The sequence below is a fragment of the Erithacus rubecula genome, assembly GCF_903797595.1.
Source record: "Erithacus rubecula genome assembly, chromosome: 3".
NCBI lineage: Eukaryota > Metazoa > Chordata > Aves > Passeriformes > Muscicapidae > Erithacus > Erithacus rubecula.
Window position 1 is genome coordinate 98391743 of NC_136689.1, and position 24287 is coordinate 98416029.

General features: G+C 40.6%; 1 protein-coding gene across 7 annotated transcripts in view; it reads right to left on the reverse strand.

The window, feature by feature from the left end:
* The window catches only part of MTCL1 (microtubule crosslinking factor 1), a 101956-nt gene that overhangs the window by 75738 nt on the left and 1931 nt on the right, over positions 1-24287 (reverse strand). For all 7 annotated transcript variants that reach the window (XM_079300114.1, XM_079300113.1, XM_079300115.1 and 4 more), the window contains exons 2-3: positions 13704-13928; positions 12046-12204 (exon numbers count right to left, since the gene is read on the reverse strand). In XM_079300114.1, coding sequence (XP_079156240.1) covers positions 12046-12204; positions 13704-13928 — 384 coding nt within the window. The remainder of the gene's footprint in view (positions 1-12045; positions 12205-13703; positions 13929-24287) is intronic.

Consider the following 24287-nt stretch of genomic DNA (forward strand, 5'->3'; position numbering starts at 1 on the left):
CGGGAGTGCCAATGGCTCATCTTCCTGTGCAGAATGACAGGAACTCTTCCTGTTATTTACATTTTCCCACCAAAGAATACACAATTTCTTATATATGGTTATTTTTGCAAGAGTTGAGTCCAAGAGAAGCAAGACACATCTCTGAATTTGTGTTATTTAAATTACAGTCTCCTCTATGGCTGTGTAAAGTGGTGGACTATTCATTCAAACAAAAATGAACAGATGCAAAACTTTATTCAAGAGTGAAATCAACACTATAGGATAAAAAACACCCTGACTTTAATATTCACTGACATATTGTTTACCATTTTGTTTGGTTTTTTGCACTTACTACAGTCAGGCCCAAAATGGAAGTGACAAATTATGTCACCATGGGAATGTTCTCACAGTATTTTCAGGGAGATTGAGAGCAGGTGGAACCATAAATAGTAGAAAAAGCTTCCTGTTTAAAGATTTTTTTTTCCTTGTTTGAAGTCCTGACCTAGGGGAGCAGGTTCTGGCAGCAGCTGTAAAATAACTTTCCAAATAGTGTAGCTCAGCCCTCAGCACCAGAGTCTGCTCTCCCAACAGTGGAGAACATAATAGCTATCATTCTACAATTTTGATACATAATGGTCAAGGTACAACAATCAGTGATTTTAATACAATGGTCATGGAAGCTCCATCCCACAAGTGATTTCCACCCTTTCACATCCTTACAAGTAATGTAGGACCTACATTTCAGTTCCTCCCCAAACTATTATGGGAACCTTTCCATGTAATTGCCAATAGTTTATGATACCTGTGGCCGTACGCACTGTATCTTCTGGTTTGGGAATAATCAATAAATTAGTAAATTCATCATAAAAGATCCCTGAGCATGGCAATGGAAAAACAGAAGAATTCTTTTAGAAAGGAGGACTTTGGGAATGACAACCTGCCAGCCTCACCTGTGTTCCTGGGAAGATCATGGAACAGATCCTGCTAAAGCTATGCTAAGGTACATGGAGGACAGGGAAGTGATTTGAGACATCCAGCACAACTTCACCAAGGGCACGTCCTGCCTGAGCAACCTGATGGTCTTCTGTGCTGGAGTGACTCCATCAGTGGGCAAAGGAAGAGCTAACAGATGTCACCTGCACTTCTGTAAGGCCTTTGACACAGTTCCCCACAACATCCTTCTCTCTAAAATGGAGAGATACAGATTTGATGGGTGCTGTTTAATGGATGAGGCATTGGTTGGATGTCACAGTCAGATGGCAGTGGTCAATGGCTCAATGTCCAGATGGAAGGGCTCTGCAGAGACCTTATGGCAGCCTTTTAAAATAAAAGGGGTCCTATTAGAACGATGAGGACAGGCTTTTTAGTAAGGCCTATTGCAATAGGACAAGGTGTAAAGGTTTTAAACTAGCAGAAGATAGATTTCAATTGGACATAAGGAAGAAATTTTTTATGATGAGGGTGGTGAAACACTGAAACAGATTGCCCAGTGTCCTTTATGCTTGTATCCCCAGTTGTCTATTCTGTTTATGCTGGATATTAAGTTCTGCCCCTTTAGGACTGGTTCTGAGAGTGAAGGGGGGCAGAAGAAGTGCTCAGTTTGTTTGCAGAATCTGCACTTGCTCCCCTGCATCCTTCTCACAGATTGTGTTGTCTGCAACAAGGACAGCAGGAGAGCTCTCCTTTGCTTTTAGTTAGTTAGTTAGCTGAGGCTAGAAGTACTTTTGGACCTGTTCAGCTTTTGTTCAGTCTGGGAGCACCAGGACTATCATCCAAGGGCCCCCCAAGCTGCCCTGTGGCCAGGACACAGGACCCAAACCCCAGAGAGACACAGGGAAAGGTGAGGCTACACCCATGAGAAGGACTGTCCCTCTCTCTCCAACCCACAGAAGGACTTTTCTGAACTTGCCATCTCTTCAGAGCAATGAAAGGTTCCATTGTTTAATATTATTAATTTTTTCATGTTTGAATAAACATGATATAATAAACAGGTTTTTTCCACTTTTCTCCAAGGAAATTTTTCCCGAATCAGTGGGAATTTCCTTTCTAGAGGGACCCCATTTGGAGGTTTCCTCCCAAATTTGCCCTAAACCAGGACACCCAGAGAGGTGGTAAATGCTCTATTCCTAAAAACATTTAAGGTCATACTGGGGCTCTGAACAACCTGATCTAGTTGAAGATGTCCCTGTTCATTGAAGGTGGGTTGGACTAGATGACATTTAAAGATTCTTCTATTCTATGAAGGACCAGACTCCTGAAAACTGAAAGAAGAGACGAACAAAACAAACCCTCAGTTATTTTTTCTAGAAAAAATATATATGATGAAAAACATTAAAGAGAAAAAAGATTTAAAGGTTTTCAGATTTGCATCTGCCTTAGAACTGTTTTATCATATTATTCTATAAGTGTATTCCCTCCTTGATCCCTTCAAAGTGTTGTTTGGCCACCACTGAACTCAGGGATGGGAATTTATCCTGAACTCTACACGCAGTGACAATGAGGTGAGCTGCCTTCACCAATCTCTGCACAAGACCCACTTTCTCTTGGCACAGCTGACTGAGGCAAGAGCACGCTGGAGAGATTGGACTGTAACTATTTTGGAGTGATCCCTGAGAAAGAGGCCTTAAATAGACCAATACGTGCATCTGTCAGTCTCAGATGGATCCTTGTGCTTCTTCTGCCCACGTAGGCATTATGCTGAAGTCCCTAAATATCAGCACAGCTTACCCTCCCCAGCTCTGACTACTGTGGTTGGAACAAGACCTAAAATTTGGATAAGAATATCTTGTGATTTTTGTATTCATTTCAGCTAGAGCTTCCATCTTGTGACAAAATATGCAGCAGAGAAAAGGAAACAGAGACATCACAAGTACTGTACCCATTGGGGCAGACTGTGTCATTTTTCTAGAAGGAATTATGGGTGCTTAAAGGAACTTCATGCTTTCTCACAGCAAGACACATCAAACCTAAACCCAAATCAAGTGAAGGCTTTGCCATGCCCCCTCCCCCAGAACAGATACTGTCTCCTAGTCAGGCATTTTTCAGCAGGCTGAGTGTAGGAATAGGGGAAAAAAGCATCCTAACCTTGCAGAAAGCTCCCAGCTGATATAATTGCTGGCAAAACCATTGGGGGTGTGAGCATCACTCCTGTGGGCATGAGAAAGAGGCTGAAATACTGCACACATCACCACTTTGGCACGGACTGAGTTTGCAAAAAGGGCAAGATAGGTGAAAGTATCTTCACCTGTGCCCTGAAGAAACAGGCTGCTTACCCAGAGCAGCAAAATGTGCTGATTAGAAGTTGCTTTAAGGGTCACAACTGCTTAATTCCACCTCTTTACCACTTAAACCCTTTTCCTGACCTACTTGCACCAGCTGACTCCATTTTTCCCTTTCAGAGGAATGGAGAAATTCTTGACAGATCCAGGCAATGTGTGGCACTCTGCCAAGCTGAACTGCCTTTCAGCCAGCAAGGCTTTGGACACTGGAGCCAGGCTTACCTGCAGAGGGCCAGGCATAGAGAAGGGGGAAAGTCCAGTGCCATAGCATGTGGCAATGGAAAACTTGCCAAGGCAGTCAGATCTTTGCCCCTCATTCATCCTCTGACAGCTCGAGTAGTGCAATGTTAATAATTCATAAGTTATCTGTGCAATAAGTTACGTTCTCCTTTTAAAAATAGAGCTAGAGAAGCAAGTCTAAATAATTAATTTCAGAAGAAAAATAATCAAGTAACCCTTTCAAAGAAAAACAAAAATCAATAGCTCTGACTTTTTTTTCACCTTGCTGAGCATTTCCGGGCAATATCATCCCCATGGATGACAGCATTCCTAAGTGCAGCATCATCACAACGAAAACCACAGGCAGTCTGGAAAATTTGTTCAGAATCTGTGCATCTCACAAAGCTCCTCTTGTCACCCTGGCAGACTGTGTCTCCCTCTTCTCCATCCTGCCACCCAGAGCTCCAGATGCCGGGATGAAGTTCCTGCTGATGTGAGATGAAAAGAGTTGGCACCTGCTCACAGGAGCCAGCCAAAGGTGGCAGGGAAGCTGTGCCTCCCAGGAGTGGTGGCACTGAGCTGGCCACTGATGCCAGCTCTGCACTGAGCACCCAGGGAAGAGAGCTTCCTACAGGTTTGCACACACTTCTCCTTCAGCTGCTATGCACAAGGCTACATTCACCTGGGATCTGTGCTGGCTCCTCTGAGCCCTGGGAGGAAAGCAGGGAGGGCACAGTGTGAGATATCTCTGAAACTACAGTGCACTGGTATCCACCTCCACCCCAAACTCTGCATGACACTTCCACAGGAACAGCTGCCAGATGGTTGCTGATCTGAACGAGTTTCACCGAGGAGTGGAACGAGGAGGGATGTACCTAATCAACTTCAGCATGCATTTAGCTGTGCATATTCCAGCTTTTAATCACAGCTTCTGTCCTCAGAAACAGTAGCATGCTGTGACACTTCACCTCTCCTGAAACAAAGCCTTGTCCACACCTTGGCAAGGAAAACAAAGGCTACTGTCTTCACCTAGGACTTATACCCCAGTTGAAAAACAATTTAGAATATGGAGAGCATGCACTTATTTCTCCCCTCAGAGCAGCACTTGAAGGATTTGCTACCAATATTTTGCAAGAGTTTGCTGAAGAAAACCTTTAATTATATTAGGACATATTAAAGGAAGGAATTAATAGAAAAGAAGGTATTTTTCAAATTGAAGTGTCACAGAGACTACAGTTTGTTTGCACTGTCACTGCTGAAGCTCATGTGACAGAGAGCAGGATTATTTTTGGTAACTGGGTGGAGGATGGGGAGACTGATACACTATTTGAAATTCTCCATGCCAGTATCTGCTATGTAGTAATAAAAATGCATGATCAATGGAGCACAGAGAATTTTTATTAATCATACAAAGAAGATTTCCTTATAATTAACTGGTACCTAGACAGCCATGCAGCTATGATAAGTAAATTTTCCTGCTGTAAATGCCATCACTTACACATAATTTAACCACATGCAGAGGCCAGTTGTGTTCTCTCAAAGTATTTGGGAGTAATGAAGGGGGTGAGTCAGCAGAAGCCCATGGCTAGGAGGAGAAGCTCAGGCTGAGTAACAGAAGAGCAGGGATTTTGCACAATCTCTGGATCTGATCAGCAGAATCACTGTTACTTTATCTCAAAATCACTCACTTCTAAAGTTATAATAAGGTTTGGAAGTCATGTCAGATGATTGTTGGCTAGTCTGGACAAATAGCAAATACCTAGAAAATAAAGACTAATTGGAGCTTGATGGCAAGTTATTTGGCAAATCATAAATCTTAATTTCTTAATGCAGATACTGCTCAGGGAACACATTTATAACATAAGAGACTGGCATAAAGCATTTTCAAAATTTGAGGGGTCCTTTTATTTAAAGGTATTTTTCAATTTCTAAAAAGACATGTGGACAGTGCATTAGAAAATGTATAATATAATTGCTTTTTAAAAAATCAATCATGTTACTGAGTTTGCTTCCTAGCTACTATGTTTTTTGAGTTCAGAGAGATCTACTCCCATGCATTGCCTCCTACCAAGAAGGAGCAGCCCATTTCACTCTTTCAAAGTTCCTGAAATGCCATAACAAGTATAAATCATTCTCTGTGGGTAGGTATCTATTTATTATTTATCATAGTGGAAAAAAGATATTGGAGACAAAATGGTGCTGTGGTAAAACTTTCATTCAGTTAATGGGTTTAGTTATGATTATTGCATAGGACTTCATTACTTAAAACTGGCACAAGCACTAAATTCCAAACAGGGTTATTGAGTCAACATAGTGCTCTTGCTTAGTCCTTTTAGTGTTACTTGAATCCTGTCCTGTTTCTCATAAATTTCTCTTCAGGTAAATTCACTGATAGCAAAAAAAAAGACAATGTATTGCAAAAATCAAAGAATTTTCACAGTATAACCCTACATCTGTGAGTAAATTTTATTTGAAAAATGTCTGAAAAACATTATTTGCCACTTTAATAAATATGTATAAATTCCTAGATAGTGAAAACATAGGGCAATTTTTATGCAAACAAGTATGTTTTTACCAAAAATAATTTATTTACTGCTTGTGTAGCACTTCACACCACATCTATGTATTTATATCAGAGAAAAAATAGGGAAATGTGATTTCAGATTGGAATAATCACACTTTACATACATGCAGCATGTGTTTTGCCCTACTTATAAGGTTCATGGCAATGAAAATCTCTGCTCAGCTCCAGATTTCACACACAGCAGCCTTCAGATTTTCATTATGCTTATAGAGCTAAATTCTTCTATGAGCAAAATGCTCTCCACCTCTATTGACGTTAAACAGAGTACTGCACTTACACTTTGGAGCAAAACTTGTCTCAAAATATTATGTCTGAAACTTATCAACTTATCTTGTATATTTCTATCATTTTTATAAGCTTCTGAATTTAGCTTTTCACTGTTAAACAAATATTTTAACAGAAAATTTCCTTAGACTGTTAAAAGCAGCATCTCTTGAACAGTGCCCCAAAAATCAGGTGCTGCAGGGGAGGAGCAGAGAATAAGCTTGGGCATTACACCTTCCAAAGCCAGTAAAGCTCTTGGATGAAAGAACATTTATAGAAGTCAGTGCCCTAGAACGCCCACAGGTAACCTGGGAAAGCCCATTTACAGTAGGTGCTGGTTCTCATCTCATCTGTGTCCTGAGGAGACACATTGGAGATATTACTTATGGCCAGAGCACCTGTACTTCTCTCCTCTTAAGCAGAAATGAATGGAAACAGGATTCCTTGCCTCTTGCCTCTATCCTTATTTGTAAAAACACCAATGAACCTGAGCTGCAGCCATAGCCCTCTGTCAGCTGGAAGTGGTTTCCTTAGGGAAGATGCCCAGAGAGCAGCATGTGGGTCTCCAATGGTCCCAACAACCTGAAGGGCTTGAAGCATTTCAAGTGAAGTGAGGAGCTGACCAAGAAAACTTCAGTGTCATGTGGGAAGCTGCTGCTATAGCAGAGGTCCTTCCAAGACACAAAGACAGACCTCCAGTCTCTCCCCCTCTGGTCCTTCTGCTTTCAGTGGCCAGAAGAAAGACTGTCACCTGCTCAGTATGGCCAACACACAACCAATCAATGCCCCTTTCTTCCCAGTTACACAATTGTCATTCCTTTCTGGCTAACCGATTTCATAGTGCTGACATCAAACCTTTCAGCAGCTGCTACCCCTGACCTTATTCCTCCCCTCTCTTTGTCTGCCCTTCCCCAGCAGTGTCAGTGCTGCCACAACTCTGCCTCATTCTCTACCCTGGCTCACCAGACCAAACCCAGACAAAGGACATGGGAAAATACATGTTTAGCAGCTGCCAACAAGCAACCAACTCATTCTCCTCATGGGAACAGGAGCTGGTGCTGTACCATCTCAGTGCTTTTCTTCAGTAAGTAGCAAAAATGATCTGTTCTTCCCCAGGTATAGAGGTTTCAGAGACAGTATTACTCAGAAAGGCATTGCTTGCAGTGGAATTAATGATTGCTGTGTATAAAGACCCCCAACACTTGCCAAGCATGATTTCCTAGTTGTTTACATTTAGACTAAATATAGATCATCCTTTTGTGAAGTATCTTTCCTGAGGAAATATCAGGAAGATGTTCCTTAAAGATGTCCTCGTGGCTCCAGGGAAGTGATGTTTGGGGTGAGTTAGGTGTTGAGTGGAGATATCAAATTCTCAAAGAAAATACACTTGCTGTTGTCAAGCCTTTGAGAAAAGTTCTGATTTGTAGAGGCTCAGAAGAGAATTTGGTAAGGGCTTTGCAAAAATTTGCAAAGGAAAGGAAACTCTGGAAAAAAGTGTTCTGAATGTTTCCTGGTTGATTGATTCAGAAAAACTCTTAACATACATCAATATTTCTCATGAGATGCATTAGGATATTAGAAAAGGGGAAATGACAGTTGCAGTGATGTTGCTGAGGTAATTTGTGAGTGATGGAGTAATTTTTTTTCTCTCCTGGCAGCCTACTGACTCAAATGGCAATGTTAATAACCCAGACAACATAAGGAAAAAGCAAGCAAGCCTTGGCAGGAATATGTGTTCTTATCAAATCTGTGAAGGCACACTGCCTTTGCTTCCAAAGCTGCAAGGAAGAAGCAGGTTTGTTAAGTCACAGAAAATCCTAGCAAATTCCTAGAAGGGACACTTCTCAGAAGCACCCCAGGATATGCTACAAAGAAGTGTTCACAGCAGTAGGAAAACTCTGCAGGTCTGATGGAGAATGCCATAGAAAAAGGTATCAGAGGCTGGCCCAAAACCAATTGAAATGTTCACAGTAAGACAGAAAGGGAAGATTTGAAAAATGAAAACTGAAAAAGTAGGTGAATGTAATAATGGAAAAAATCAATGAACCACAATGCTTCAGCAGATAGAGATGACTGACACATAAAAATAAAAACTTGCTACAGTCAGTAAAGTTAAAAAACATTCAGGGAGAAAACATTATTAGTCAGTGAAAGAAGTATCTTCAAAAGAATCAGTGAAAGTATTCCAGGCAAGAGTAGCAGATGGTAAACAGCGATAAACTAATAAAATCTGAAATAAAAAATTGTAAGTATTATAGGAAAGGAAAGAACTATATTATCTTTTGGCTAAAAGAACTGAAAAAGGAAGTACAGTGGCATGAGTAAGCAAAGTGAATGCCAGGATACTGATGAAGACATTCAGAGAAGAATGATGTCTAACTGGAAGACATCAGGATTGGACAAAATTCACAAGCATTCGTTAAACATCCTTATTAACTCATATTTTAGCTCAAAACACAGGAAATGCAGAAAAAGACTGGAGGGATGGAACATATTTATGACAAAAAAAAAAAAAATACAAAGAGAAAGAAGAAGGTGGCATTATCCTAAAAACCTGCAAGTGACTCACCAGTTATCCGCTTCTTAATGAAACAATCAGTGGAAATCAGAATATTTTGTTGATGGGGAGCATTTGGAACGTACCAGAACAGAACAAGGGCTTAGATGCTGTTTTGATAGATTATGCAAAATCTTCTGAAAGTGTGTCATTGAATGGGAGTCCAGAAGCACCTGGGACTGGGGAGGGAAGTGCATTAGAGAGGAGAGGAGAGGAGAGGAGAGGAGAGGAGAGGAGAGGAGAGGAGAGGAGAGGAGAGGAGAGGAGAGGAGAGGAGAGGAGAGGAGAGGAGAGGAGAGGAGAGGAGAGGAGAGGAGAGGAGAGGAGAGGAGAGGAGAGGAGAGGAGAGGAGAGGAGAGGAGAGGAGAGGAGAGGAGAGGAGAGGAGAGGAGGAGAGGAGAGGAGAGGAGAGGAGAGGAGAGGAGAGGAGAGGAGAGGAGAGGAGAGGAGAGGAGAGGAGAGGAGAGGAGAGGAGAGGAGAGGAGAGGAGAGGAGAGGAGAGGAGAGGAGAGGAGAGGAGAGGACTGTGAAGGATTATTTTCACAGTAAGACACACTGAGAAATATTATTTAGTGAAAAGAGAGTAGTCTCTTTCATATGTATTTAATACAGCAACTTGAAATTACATGGTCAGTAGGAGGCAAAAAATAATTTCCCAGTTAAAACTGCAAGGCTTCTTTCTTAAGGAAATAAAAATGTTATTTAGATAGAACAAGTCTATATACCTAAGAAGTCCTGTTGAAAATATCACAGGAGATCAAAGCAGGTATTGGTGTAAAAAGGTATGCAACAGCACTAAAGCACAATAAATGTTAGAAATTCTTCAAAAGATTATGATAAACACCAAAGGTGGCTTTAAAGACAGAGTGCTTTCAGAGATGTGTACAATTCCTAAAGGTATTTCAGCCTGGAAAATACATTAAAGATAATCAACATATATGTCATCTACTACAGTGAGAAACGGGACCTGAGGGAATTGTACAGCACGCCAAAGCAGAAGCTAACACTGAATTAAGCAACAAATACAAGCACAGATGTGAGAAAACCTTTCTGATGATCTGATGATAAGGAATACTCAAGGCTATTACAGAGAATGAGCATATGGTTGCAGAAAGCTATATCAGAGTGAACACTGCCTAACTGGGTCTCAGGCAACGCTCCAGGACCGGATAGGAAAACGCTTTTTCCAACTGCCAGCCCTTGGATAGACAAGGTGCAGAGTCAGGGTGGGTTGGGAAGAAGATACATGGCTTTGGAGTCACTTTTGTCCTGATATATGAAGCACTGGCTTTCCCACTGACACATCTATAATACATTCCTTGCACACATTGAATGTTCCTAAGGAGGCACTGCTTCTGGTGGTTATTTGGACACATCTTGAGTAAAGATATTTTTTTTTTTTTTAGCAATGTCAACAATATTGCAAACACACACTTATCTCACACAGCATAGTTGTGTTTCTCCAGTTTTTGGCTCATCTGTCCTTGTGTGACCTGCCAAGGACTCCAACCTCGTCTTCTCACCTCCTCTGACCTTGTGAAATTGTGACTGCCAGAGAAACCACAACTCATGGTATGTGAAACCAGACTATCTCTACTACTACATCTCATGATCCCTCTTATGCCTGCTTTATCTCCAGAAGAGCATGAATACATCCCATCATTCTACCTTCTGTCTCTCCCTTTCCCTATCTCCCCTCCAGCTTTTGCCTTCTATGGGCCAGGGAATGCTTACAAAGTAAGGGTGCATTCACTTCATCTTGCAATCCAGCAGAGCCACAGCTGACTTAGCAGCACTTCCCAGCACAGCTAGGCTGCAGCAACCTAAGCAGCAAGGTAAATTCAGCCTGGTTTGAGCTAACAAGAGTCTTCAGCACTGCTGGACCATTTTCTCCCTCACTTCTCACCCACAATTTAGTTTCTGCTTGAACCCCAAGAGCATCAAGCAGTACCCAGTGGACCTGCATGTTAATCAACAACAAGGAATAAATTCATTACTGTGGATGAGATGGCATTTTTGTACAGAGCAGGGACTGCAGATCCTGTAACATGGTATAATGTCCACTTAGCACAGCATCCACAAATAACATTGAGAAAGGGAAGAACAGCTAAAACATGATGCAGATTTTATCTTTTGTGTCAGATTCACAAGTAATCAAAGCAACACTGATATGTATGCCAGCTGATGATCTGTTCTGTTAGGTACAAACACTCCAAAATTTCTGCATTGGACTACTCATAACTCAAACACACAGAGAAATTAAATAGGAGCTGTCCTTATAAAACTCAGCCAGGCTTTGTGCCAGTTGACTCACAAGTAATGTTGGAAAGATTAAAATAACACATAATTGCACCAGCTCTCTAAATCTGACCAGGGCTCAGAGGATAAATGCCTTACCTCATTATGTTTAAATGCTCTATCTCAATCTGGTTTAAAACAGAGCAGGGGCTGTGAGCTGCCAATCTGCTGTACTGTTAAGAGAACAGAAATACTGCTACAGATTGGGATGTAGGCTCCAGCAAAGAGTTGTTCTTAGTATTTGGCTTCCCTTTACAGTCCCCTGCTCCTCAGCTCTCTTCCAGGGATCATTACTTCACCCAGTATGATTTTGTGTCAGCACCAGTTGAAATGATCTCTTCTCTCAAGAGATAGTGTTTCTGTGCCTGAAGTGCAATGTTATTTATGCATTACAGACCAAATTCCTGCTGTCCAGCTCATGCTGGTGGCTCCACCACCACCACTGAGGAGTACCAGCCAAAACAGCGTCTTGCCTATCTGAGCCCTGCTCTCAGAGACAAGTCATGCACACTTCATTTGACTTTCAAGTAGGTGGAAGTCCCAGTCTGTGTAAAGAACAGCCAGAGCTAGCTGGAGTCAAATCAGAAAGAGCTTTGCTCCAGCAGGAAGTGAGTTTTTAAGGAGACAGTTAAAAATGGGACAGTAGCCCTGTGAGAAGTCCCAGAAAAAACTGGAGCATCACTCATCTACATCTCTATTGATTCTAAATTACTGATGATGTATCTGGTACACATAACAAAGGAGACCTTTGGGGCAATTGTACAAGCACTATCAGCAAGCATTTTGTGTAAGAATTAGTCCAAAGCACCTGTGTGCCAAATTTCCCAGCAATACTGGTCTGCATGGCTTTTCTGACAATTGCTTACCTCTTTTAACTTGTCCAGCTCATTTTGCAGAGTCTGCTTGGATACCTCCACCTCAATGATTTGCTGCCGAAGGACTTCATTTTCATCTTCTGCTTTAACTCGTTTCTCCTCCACACTCTCCAGTTCATGGTGCAGTCTGACAGAAACATCTTTGGCTACCTGGTCAAGAGAGCACAAATGCAAGAAGATCATCCACAAGGAGCAACAGCTACAGTATGTCTCCTACAGTAAGAAGCAAATTACAGCCCTAGACAGCCAAGAGATTTTTTAATTCAATTATGACACTGTTGATGGAGCACTCCAAGCCTTCCAAGTACCAAAATGAATATTCATTTCTAATAAAGAAATCCAGAATGAAAATATATTTGATTACCCATCTCCAGCTCCCTCTACATATTATGCTAAGGCAATGTCATGAACAGCAGAAGGAAACAAGCAGATACCAAAGCTGCCCATCAAAGTCCCAGCACATCCCACAGACAAAGCCAAAGACAAGGAATTGTGCTATAAAGCTGACAGGCCATCGATCAAAGCAGTGTGTGTGCAGCAGTCACAGCTACACAAACTTGCTGCTCTAGCAGCAATTCCAACTAGGCAAGAGTGATATGAAAGCACAGAAATATATGCTAGCTTGGGTTTTCTGAGTCCAGCCTAACAAGAATAGATATTTACTCCAAGAACATTTGTAAAGGTGATACATCATACAAGATGAGGAATTATGGAATTACAAGAAGCCAGTAATAAAAACACTCAATATTTTTTCATTGAAATCTAGGTACAAGATTTTTACTGAGTAATGTATTATTGCTACTCTTATAAGGTTATAATTCGGTTTCCATCATAAAAGAAAAAATTTAATCTGACATTTTAAAGGGTTTGATGACTTGATATATTAGTCTAATTTCCACTGCTAACAAGTCATTCTGCTTTCAGAAGGTTTTATGTTTTGCATTTTGAAGTACAGTATTCTTAATAATTCTAGTTGCAGGCAGTGCTTCTCTAGAGAAGATATTTTTAAAATAGCCACAAGATAGCAATATCAAGAAAGATGAGTAAAGCTAGGTAAATATCATGTCTATACAAAGCTTTACTTGGTCTTGATGGAAGCATTTCTGAAAGATATAAAAACTGTTTCAGTATGAGTACAATTTTTACAGGTATTTGTGTTTGTAGGGAAAAAGTATTTTGATTTTCTGCCCTACAAACATATTATAAGAGTCTGTTCCTGTTACAGACTACTCACTAGACACTAAGAAATAACTTAAGACTATTTTTTTCCAGTTACTTGGCATAAGCAAGAAGTGAAAAGGAAGGAAACAGCATGAACTGGAAAAAGTATATCAGGTTTTGTTTATACAGCATTGCAAAGCTAAGGTTCTCAGTAAAGCCAGTAAAGCAAAAACCTTTAAATCTTTCAAATACAGAAATGTAACTTGACTGTATTTCTTTCATTTTGAATCTGAACACATGTTTTTTTACTCACTGACACATCTTTTTAAGGCAATGAGCTGAGTATTTGTTCTCCACCACAGCAGAAGGAAATTGGTCGTGACATTTGGAGAACTACTGCTTGTTTCATGTGTCACCCTCACTTCCACTGCAGAGAGCCACATCACAGTCTGCTCTCTTTTGCTGTGAATATGAATCTCTCAACCCACCTTTAAATCTTGTTCCAGGCTCCTAATGAGCTCTCCATCCACATGGCCTGTTTGTGCAACTTTCAAGCTTTTCTGTTCTGCTTTCCTGAGACGATATTGCAGAATGCGGCAATTCTTGTTTGCCCGGTCCAGCTCTCGCCGGAGCTCCTGCAGCTGGTAAACATCTTCCTCTAAATAGCTGTCACGCATTTCTTCCATTTCAGCCCGAAGTTCATCCAGCTCATCCTGTGAGAAGTCAAAACAGTGCTCCATCATACCTCTAAATCTCACCCAGGGGAGCAAAATAGGAAACATGCTCGCTAGGATACCACATTAATGAAATTATACAGATTGCAGCACGCAGATCCAGAAGTTGCAGGAACAGAAGTTTTAGCCCAACAGAGTAATTATGCTGAACTAAATTAATGAATATTTGTCATAGTTCTTCCAACTGCTTCGATAATTAAAAACAAACCAGATGCTCATGTCTCCCAAAACTGGTAACCTTCATTTTACCGTCTCAAATTCAAATTTAAACTGCACAGTACTTTACCACTATTTGAACTGATTCTTTGCTTTACTTGGACTACAATAAACCAACTTAAGCAAGTACTTCAGTATCTCTGTGTGGTGTGCCTTTTTAATAACCAACACCTCCTAAAAATGAAACTTTCAGGTAAAAAAATTGCTTTACACAAAATACTGAGCTGTTCCATATGGAAATGCTGTCCCATCTGAGCCTAACACTGTGCACTGGGATTGTGTGCAGGAGAAAATGGGGTTCTGTTGTGTACACACACATCTCAATCACACAACCACAGGAACAAAACAAAGCCCCTGCCCATGGGAATAACCTGCTCGGTTTTTTCTGGGCATCGTGATCTGTCCCAGTTCCACCTTACACCATGAGTAGCACTTGCTCTCTAAAGTCAGATTAAAGATTTACAGCTGAACAGGATAAACTCTATCATTGCCATTCATTTAACACGAGTGACTCAAGCTCCAAAACTGGAACTGTTATAAAGGTCTTCCAGGGTACAAGAGGGCTACAAGGAATTCAAGTACTGCATGAGAGAAAAAAATATGATTTTACAGACTGAACAAAGCTGGGGGGGGCAAAATAAAGAAAAAGAGGCAGTAGGAGAATATTTGAAATTAACTATTAATTTTTAATTGGATTCTTTAAAATTGCATATGATATTATAAATATCAAATTTTCTGTGGAAAACTTCGCTTAAATAAGATTCCAGGAGAACTTGTACTGGGGCTACCTGCACCGTGACCTCACTTCAGATCTGTAAATCTCTCTTGAAATGCCAAGGATGGCTGGAGATTATTTCCCACTTGAAATACCAAGGGTGGCCAGAGAATATTTCACACTTGTCTCAGGTGGAGAGGGCACTGCAATGAAGCCAGTACCCTTGACAAAGCCCCCCTGCCCCTGGCTGAACCACCCCTGTCCACTCCCTGCACGGACACATCTGCCCATACTGCCCTGGCAGACCCCTCAACCACTCCCCTTCCCATGGCATAACCAGACTGACATATTAATCTTGCTCCATTGGAGCTTTGATAACAAATGCAGAGCAGATCTCATCCCTGAGCACAGCCCTGGCCAAAGGAAGATGGGTAGATGGGTTCTTTAGCCTTGTCAGCTCTGTTAGAATTACAACAATATTCTTACCAAAATCCTATCCATGTATAAAAACTCCAGTATTTATACAGCTATGGTTTAATTTAAATTAGTTGTGCCAGCATAATTTTTGGGTATACACAAGGCCTATTATTTCCAAAATTACAGCTCTGGCTCACCAGTGAGCCACCAGTACAGCCCATTCAGGCCCTGCACCGTTCTCCCTGGATGCTCTGAAAGGACAGAGAAGATTTCTCACAAACCTCATGTCACTGCACATTCTCAATATATTCAGATTTCTGCTGCAGGAGCATCCTGTCTCCCAGTCTCTCTGGGACAGGTGCAGGAGCAGGATGTTTGTGTGGATGGATAAACTCCAGGGTTACTCCCCAGTGAGCTGGATCATGCTCACACCATACACTGTCTGAGAGGGAATAGTGTAAGCACAGTCATTGAGGTTACCCTTGCAGCAACAACATCCTCAGAAGTTCCAAATACATTAATTAAGCACAAACAGCTGACTTCAAGGAAGCAAATGAGCTCTGCAGACCATACCCAGCAGGATTATTTCAAAACACTTCAGGGTCCAGGCTCCATCTGCTCCTTCTCAGGACACAGCCAAATATTCTGGCAGTTTACAGCAGACACACTGGTGAAGTTTTGATAAATGATGTATATTTTTAAAAGAAAAACATAGCAATGCATGCTTGATTGGATTGGGAACAAGACCTACTTTTCTTTTCTGTGTACATACTTATCACTACACTTCACAATTACAAACATTTTCAAGACATAAAGTAAAAGTTTACCCAGTGAAGATAAGAGATGCAGAAGAAAATATCAAGGTTTTAGAAACTGATTAGAGAGCAGCAGTGGCTTTTGAACCTAAGAAAAGGAGTACACTTGTGCATTATCAGTTTCTTCAGGAGGTATTTTGGCTAAGGTACTTGTATCAAAAGTAGAGGCTTTACCAGTCAGAGCTAACACAGCCCTGTGGAATGAACAGGACCAGAGTTATTTCTCAAGGTTTGTCTGCAGACTCAGGTGTTGAATTTACCTCAGCTAGATTTAAGTTCAACTGACTTTTTAATGTCATCTTCAGAATACTAATATTAGATTAGTAATTTGATTGTAAATTAAAATTTTGAAACACAAATCCACAATAAAGAAAAACAACTGTCATTAACAAATTAATGGGATCTGGTTTATAATCCAATGTTTACATTCAAGAACTAAGCAATGGCTTTCATGTATAAAGTAGCCTGCAATTATAATGTCATTGCTCATCTCTTAAACTTGCTTCTTATCTTTATCAGGTTTGGTTGGCAGTAAATTTGGTTAGTTTCTAGAGCCAAATAATAAACAATATTGGATTTCAAAGCCTTTATTGCAACGAAATTTAGAAAGGGAAACTCACATAATTTTAAACAATCCAATCCCTAAAAAACTCATCCCATTTAAACTGAATATTTCCAAATCCCATCTGTGGGCGTGGGAGTTCTCCCAGCCATAAAAGTCACTCTGTTGGAGACTTGATTCCAATATCTTTCCTCACACCAAAGAAGCTACCCCAAAGAGTTGCAAGCATTGGCATGAGTTATATTTCAGGAGATAGGACTGCCTTTAACCTCCTGGTAAACCAAAGTTTTCTCAATCTCTCTTATCAGCACAATTATGACTTTCCAAGTCAGTGTTGTGGGGTTTTATTTTGGTTGGTTGGTTGTTTTTGGTTTTCAGGGCTTTGTTTTTGTTTTTTGTTTGGTGGCTTTTTGTTACTGTTGTGGTTTTTTTTGTTGTTGTTGGGTTTTTGCTATGTTTTTGGTTTAGTTTGGTTTGTTGTTTTTTTTTTTTTTTGAGCCACGCTTGCCTCTGGTTTTGGTTATAAATACAAAGTTTGTTTTTCTCGAGTGTGATTTAGCCGATAAATTAAAACTTAAAATACAATGAAGGAAGCTGTACTTTAAAATCTCACACAGTTCTCCTCTCAGATATTTTTTTGATTGACCTGACTTTCTTTTCCACAACTAATTTCTATTCTACTCCCAAAATTTTCATATGGAAATCAAACTGTGTTGTATTTAGAGATACAGCACTCTTTGGATGAGGTTTAAAAAAAGGCAACATGAGGCTGCAAACAATTTTGACTGTATAAGGAGCAGAAACCTCACTGTATAGGCTGCATGCAGCATCAGCCCATTTCCTGCTGTATTGCTGCAGTGTTTGGGGCTTAAACCTATGTAGTCTGACCAGCCAAGAGAGGAAAAGAACCAGATTAAATCAGACAGATTAAATATTTTTGAATAGCAACATGAAGTCCTATTTTTATATAATAAATACATAGAGAGGAACATGTCACCTCTGGAAAATTTAGCTCAGATTTTGTATGTCAATCAGCGCACAATTATAGATATTGGGATTACCTTTAACTAAACCATAACAGTTTAACCTTAGTTACAATAAAGACACAATCTTGCTTTCAATAGAGGCCACAAGGCTAGTGACAAGGGTTTAGATGCTTTCATTTCTTGGCAGCTTATTCTCCTTGGCAAGTACTTGTGATTCTGCTGTGGACACTGAAACTGCACAGATCCTAAGTCAGAACAGTCCCAATTGCACCTGGAAAGTCAGAACAGCTTAAACTCCTCTTCTAAAGTGGTCCAGGCACAGAAAATGAAGAAAGCTAAGTTAAAGACACATGGAAGGGGAAATTATAACTGAAACTATGATGGTCCTACTTACTAAACTGGCAAACTACTGCTTTAAAGGAAAACATGTCAATCATTTGTGAAATCAAAGGTAAATGCAGCAAAGCCAAAACTCCCAGCGTGGTGGTTTGCAAAAATAAGGATGCTCTGGCTGCAAGGCAGATGGAAATAACAGATAAGCCAAACCCATGACTTAATTAAAATGTATTGTTCTTACTACTCTTATTATTGTGAGTTAGAATTAAAGCTCTTTCTCTCAGGAGGTGTTTGGCTTCATGCTGTAGACTTTAATATTGTAAAACTGAAGAAAGAGATCAGAATAGGCACTTAGAAGTAATTAAAACAAACAGGCAAGAAAGCAGCCATCCCTCTTTGTTCATCTAAAAATGGAGAGCTGCTCCCTTCCTTAAACAAGGAGGACCTGCTCCAGCACCCCAAAGTGGCAATTGAAATTGGGAGGTTAAGTTCTGGCATCAGAAGCTTCACTTTGCTGTGCATTCCTGAAGGGGATGAAAGCCTCCTCCTCTTGATCCCTTTTAATTTAATGGTAATTATGCTATTACTTTCAGTAAGAACAGCACAAGGCAGAGAGTCCTGCAAGAAGAAATACTGTTTAGGAAAAGCTGAACTGCTTTTCTTTCCTATGTTACACTGGTCATCAGGAGAAAAAAAAAAGAATGGAAGTGCGTTCTCTAACTGGCAACTCTTTCCAAGTTTGCAGTAGAAATCCAAGTTGCACCAGCTCCTGAGTCTTTCAGCTTATGGTTTCACTTGGCCCAGATGACTTCCTAAAGGCCAGCTATTTGGGGTCTAATAGGAATTACCCACCTGAGAGTCACAGTGTGGACACAGGGCCACACACAAATTTGTGTGCCACACACACTGTTTGCAGGAGTCCCCAAGATTGCAGAGCAAAAGCAACAACATGAGGATTCCCTGTTTGCCCGTCAGTGTGCCAAGCCAGTGTGAACTGGCTGAGAAAGGGAAAGCCTTGTGTGCAATTTCCAACACTGTCTAGCCCAAATACATACTGATAGGTCATTTTCTGTCTGTACTGTGCAAGTTGAACTCTTGCCTCAGAAGAGAAGCCATTATCTCACTAATACCTTTACTGATGTCATGCTTGTTTATTATTGATTTAATTATAATGAAGTATAATTAAGTACAAATTAAAGGAATATGTCTTGCTTATGATTATTAGAAAAAAAAAAATTAAAGAAAAGAGGGAGAGGGAAAGAGAGAGAAAAGGTCAGGCTATGCAGCTATTACACTGAGTAACCCATACTCATCTGAGTCATTCCCACTGAAATGACCAGGAATACTTGCATAACTTACAGGCTCTGTCAACCCAGCAGTCTGGTTATGATCTGTAACAAGGTTTTAAAGTAAATTTTCCAATCATCTCCACCAACTGCACACTCATTCTGTCCACAAAGCATACAAGAAATGGATTCCTTCCAAAACAGAGACCTACACTCCAAGTGTGCATCAAATATGTTGCATTACTCAAGTCCTCTGGGCAGCTTTAAAACACATGCATGGTGGAGATGTTTTGTTCAAGGGGCCAGACTAAATGCAGTCCAAAGTAAGGCCACTGAACTGAAGGGTCAGGTCATCTGCACCACTTGCATCAGGTCAGCCTGCTGATCTACCTTCACTGAGATGAATCACTGCCTAAAATTAAAAAGCCCTTATCTCAGAGCCTCGATAGAGACAACATAGTGGAACGCAACCATGAGTCAAAGGAAACTTGAAAATTACTATTAGGGAGAAATTACATGCTAAAAAACAGCATAAAAGATACATGGATACTGAATTCATTACTCTGTGAATACAGTCATGCACACTGGAAAAGCCTTTAGGCTCCACTGAATTAGAACATATCAGTGTCCAGAAATTATGTATTTATTAAGCTGAAAATACTAGAAACTAGAGAGACAAAATAAATAAACTGCATAGTATTTAAGAAAATGCAAATGAAGGAGGAAATTCAATTGTCTGTGTAAAAAATATGTTCATTAATTTACCCAAAAGTCATATTTATAAATTCTGTCAGTACTATGTTCTACATAGAAAGTTATTTAATATCTATTTAATCAAATGAGGTGGGAGTGGGGAAGGAAGAGTGGAAATTATAGTGGGCAGCTGCTATTGCACTGGTAAATCCAGAGCTTTGAGAAAGTCCTTGGTAAATCTAAGATTTATGAAGTGTGACTTTACATAATCTATGTATTCATGTTTTAAATATCTCAAACTGTCTATATGTAGGAGATGCTGCTGCTGCTGAGGAATAAACACATCCCCCACAGCACTTCACAGCAGAACTGCAGCATGGATAAATATTCTCTGAAAGGCTTTGATTGGGAAGAAAGCAACAACCATTATTTTTGCCTCTTGCAAAATATGTTAATGAACCCGAAGTCCCTGGGCCCCTGATGTTATTATTGAGCTCTCAAATCAGACCACTTTACAAGTCATGCACCAATCCAACGTGGTCTGAAGCTTGTGCACAAGCCAAGATGTGAACTGGAAAGTCATAGGATCACAAGCACCTGTTGACTTCAGGGCTGGATTAACTTTGCAGGATCTGAGAGCAGAGCAGAACCTGGCAGCTTTTCTGCTTCACTCAAGCATTAGCTGCAGGATTGTTTGGACACATATCCTTGACTGGAGCTGAGGAAGCTGTTGGAGCACTCATGGATGGCATTTCTTGAGGCCACCAAGGCGAGCTATGCCCGGTGCATCACACAGCTCATGCCCTGCAGGCAGGGTGGGGGCTGCCAGGGACTCAGCTGGAGCTAACAAGGCACATGGCCTCGCCATTCTTCCCCAAAGTGACATTCCCTCGGGCTGAGCCCAGCCAGCGGGGTCTGTGACCTGGGCAGGGCTATCACCTTCCCTTCTCTCTAGAGCCACCGCTCTCCAGGTGGGAAAAGCAGCATGCCAAGCAGAGATGTGGGATGAGCTTTGTTTTCCTAACCCTGGTAACCCTCACTAAACGGAAAAAAAATGGTGCCATCACTTTGCATCATTTTTGCTCTGCAAAACCCTTTGACATCAGCAAATCCCTGCCGGTTAATAAAAGAAGCGGTGGAATTACTCCCCGAGTTCAGCGCAAGCTACAACTCAAAGAGCTACAGTTTCAAGTGAGTAAAGAAACACAATGTAACCTCATATGACACACATTGTGATTTTAAACAAAAACGGACATAGTTTAGATGCATCTGAGTGGAATAAGAGGCCTGGAGTGGTCCCTTAGCCAATTTATATCCAGAATATGTCACAGTTAGAAATTAATATAAAAATAAAAAACGACAAAGGAAATAAAAAAAGACAGCCATCTAATAATCCAAGATAGTGTATTTCTGTGCTAACCCACACTGTAGCAGCACTTCCAGCACATCAACTTGTACCCACAGGCACAAAGAGAAGACCAGGTATAGAGCAGCTCAGCAAGCACCAGTTTTATTTTAAGGGCAGTAGGAAGTGTCATGCCTCGTGTAGGAGGCTGCTTTCACATTATGGCCATGAAGGGTGCAAAGAGAAAAGGGGAGTGTGTTGTGACTAAAATACTCTGCTGTTTCTCCTAGCACATTTATTTAATTAACACAGTCTAAATTAAAGTTTGGCTGAGACAAAGAAAAAACATGTCTAATTGCTAAAATTTGGGCCTGCTTCCTTAAGATTCCTCACCCTTCAGAGGGCTCTACACTACAAAGGGGTTATTCCCAAGTTTCCCAAGGATTCATGTAGTGAATGACACTTCTCCATGTGCTGGACACTTGAAAGTAAACTTGAACACCAAGCACTTGTGTAGGCAGTATTTTGTTACTACCAACAGGACTGACTAGCAGTAGCTAAAACTTTATCTACTCCCAGCAGTTACCAACGATCTCCTGAGAGAGAGTCAGGCACCATGACAAAATTTGTCTTTTCAGACATCAACAACTAAGTGATATCTTTCTTTTAAATGCTCCTGTAGTATTACAGTCTTCCCCCTACAAGCAGCTGAAATAAGATTGTTCGAGGAATACATGAAACTGAAATCAATGATGAAATTTCACAGATACAGTAGAAAAGAGGCTTCTCAATGTAAACACTTCTCAAGCACTTCACCTACAGGCTTACCTTTGCAGCTAGTTTGGCTAGAGCCAAATTCATATCTAGAGTAAAGTCCTGGAAATATGTAAGGTGGAAACTTGATACCAGGTTAAAATCTGGCTCATGGTATAAGAAGTCTGAGATGTTGCAGAAGCAGCAGCTTGCTCTGCATTCTGGGAGACTTTCTAGTACTCAGTGTGTAGAAACAAAAACAAATAATTGTGCTTGTTTTGTTTGTTTTTTCTTTTCTTTCTGGTGACACTTTAATCTCTAGTAATCTTTAGCACAAGTCTGTGTGTATTTTCTATAGCCTGTGTTACAGACACATGAAATATGTGAAAGACCTTCCTATGTGAAATTTAAAATTTCCCGGAAAAGACTTTATGTGCACTTAGGGCTGCACTCCATCTGCAGGGAGGGATAAGGAGGAGTGAAAACCACAAAATTTGGCTTGTGGCCATGCTCAGGAAATTAACATTTTCTTCTGGGATTTATCTAATCATTTGTCTATTTACAGTTGACAGCATCCCTGTTATCCCTTAGCCCCTCTGGAGAAACACAGCTCACTCCAATGCCAACCAAGACAACTGCATTGTAAAAAACCACACGGAACAAACCCACAAGTAAACAACTCAGTGATGTGGTTTTAATTTGCGGACGTTTTTATAGGTTTTCCTAGGAAAGGCAAATGAGGTTTGGGGATTCTCCTGATAATTTTTACACCACTGGGCTATTCCAACCATTTTGAGAGAGGAACAGAACTAAGACCTCACATACACAGGTGGCCAAGCAAAGCAGACAATGTACTCATTTCCCTCAAAAGAGGCAAGTGTTAGCTCATTGCTTTCAAGGGACCAGGACATGCCCACCAAAGAAACCAGTCTGTATTACCCTACCAGACTCAGAAATACTTTTAACATAACAAAGTCACAATCTGAATTTTAAAAAATAGCGTCAGATGCAATTGCTGTAGATGATGAAGACATCAGGGTGAAAGACCTGAAAATGTTGCACAGCTTGAAAAGTTAGGAATGAAGCAGAATAAAATTCTTCACTAGACTTTTCATTGTCAACTAGGTCCCATGATCACAGGGTTCCTCAGGTGAGACACACTAACAGGGTCTGTCTGTCCTAGACAATTCAAACACACTCTTTTGTGTCAGTTTCCCACAATTAAAAATCACTTTCAGTATAAAGAGCGCTTGACACACACTTTGTAATGGGTTTAAGTATATAATACTCATATACTTAGTGCAAATCCTGTAATGCAAGGAGATGCTCCTGGACTTCATGACTTCTAATGGCAGTGCCAGTTAGCTACTCCTTAAGCGATTCCCATTATCAATTCTGATTTCATTACATCTCCTCTTGCTTCTAGGCTGTCAAATAAAACAGAGCCTTGTGATAAAGGTTCTCTGTACTGCTCATCTTTTTATAGACTATTCCATTTCCCTACCACACTCGAGTTTCCCATCCAATAAGTGCTATAAAAGCTTTGCTATGAGCCAATAATTTTTATTGGTCTAGTTTTGTATTATCCTTTTCTAGATGATCAGCAGTGCCCACAATATATCAGGTACACTCACTGACCTGTGTAACAGCTACAGTTCTATAAAATATTGCCAGATTTTCTTTGTTAGTCTCTGTTCAGCTCCCACTGTAATCTAACAATTTCTGCAGATTTGAATTTCTCCTTCTCTCATGATGCTCCCAAGTTAATACAACACAATGTAAACAGAAAAGTGCATACTTTTTCTCTCCAAGTACTTAAGATTTTGAACATTAAGATTTATTTACCATCCTCTGCCTTCGTTTTTGACATGTTCCTCAGGGGTTAACTTCATGATTAAGTACTGTCTGATGCTTGCTGGACTTGACTTAAGCTAGAAAAACTTAATGTCATCTGAAAATTTTGCTGTATCATTGCTCGTTCCTTTTTCCAGTTCACTAAGCAGCACCAGACTCGGCAAAGAACCTTGCAGCACCCCTGCTGTTACCCTTTTGCTATGTCGAATATTGTTTCCTGTACCTTAGCCAAAAAACCCGTTAATGAGCCTAGCCTGTATCTTTATCACTCTTCCAAGGTTATACACAAAACTCCCCTTCTTATTCGAATAAGAATCCTAGATTTACATAGATTTCCGTGGTTATTTTGCTTGACAACAG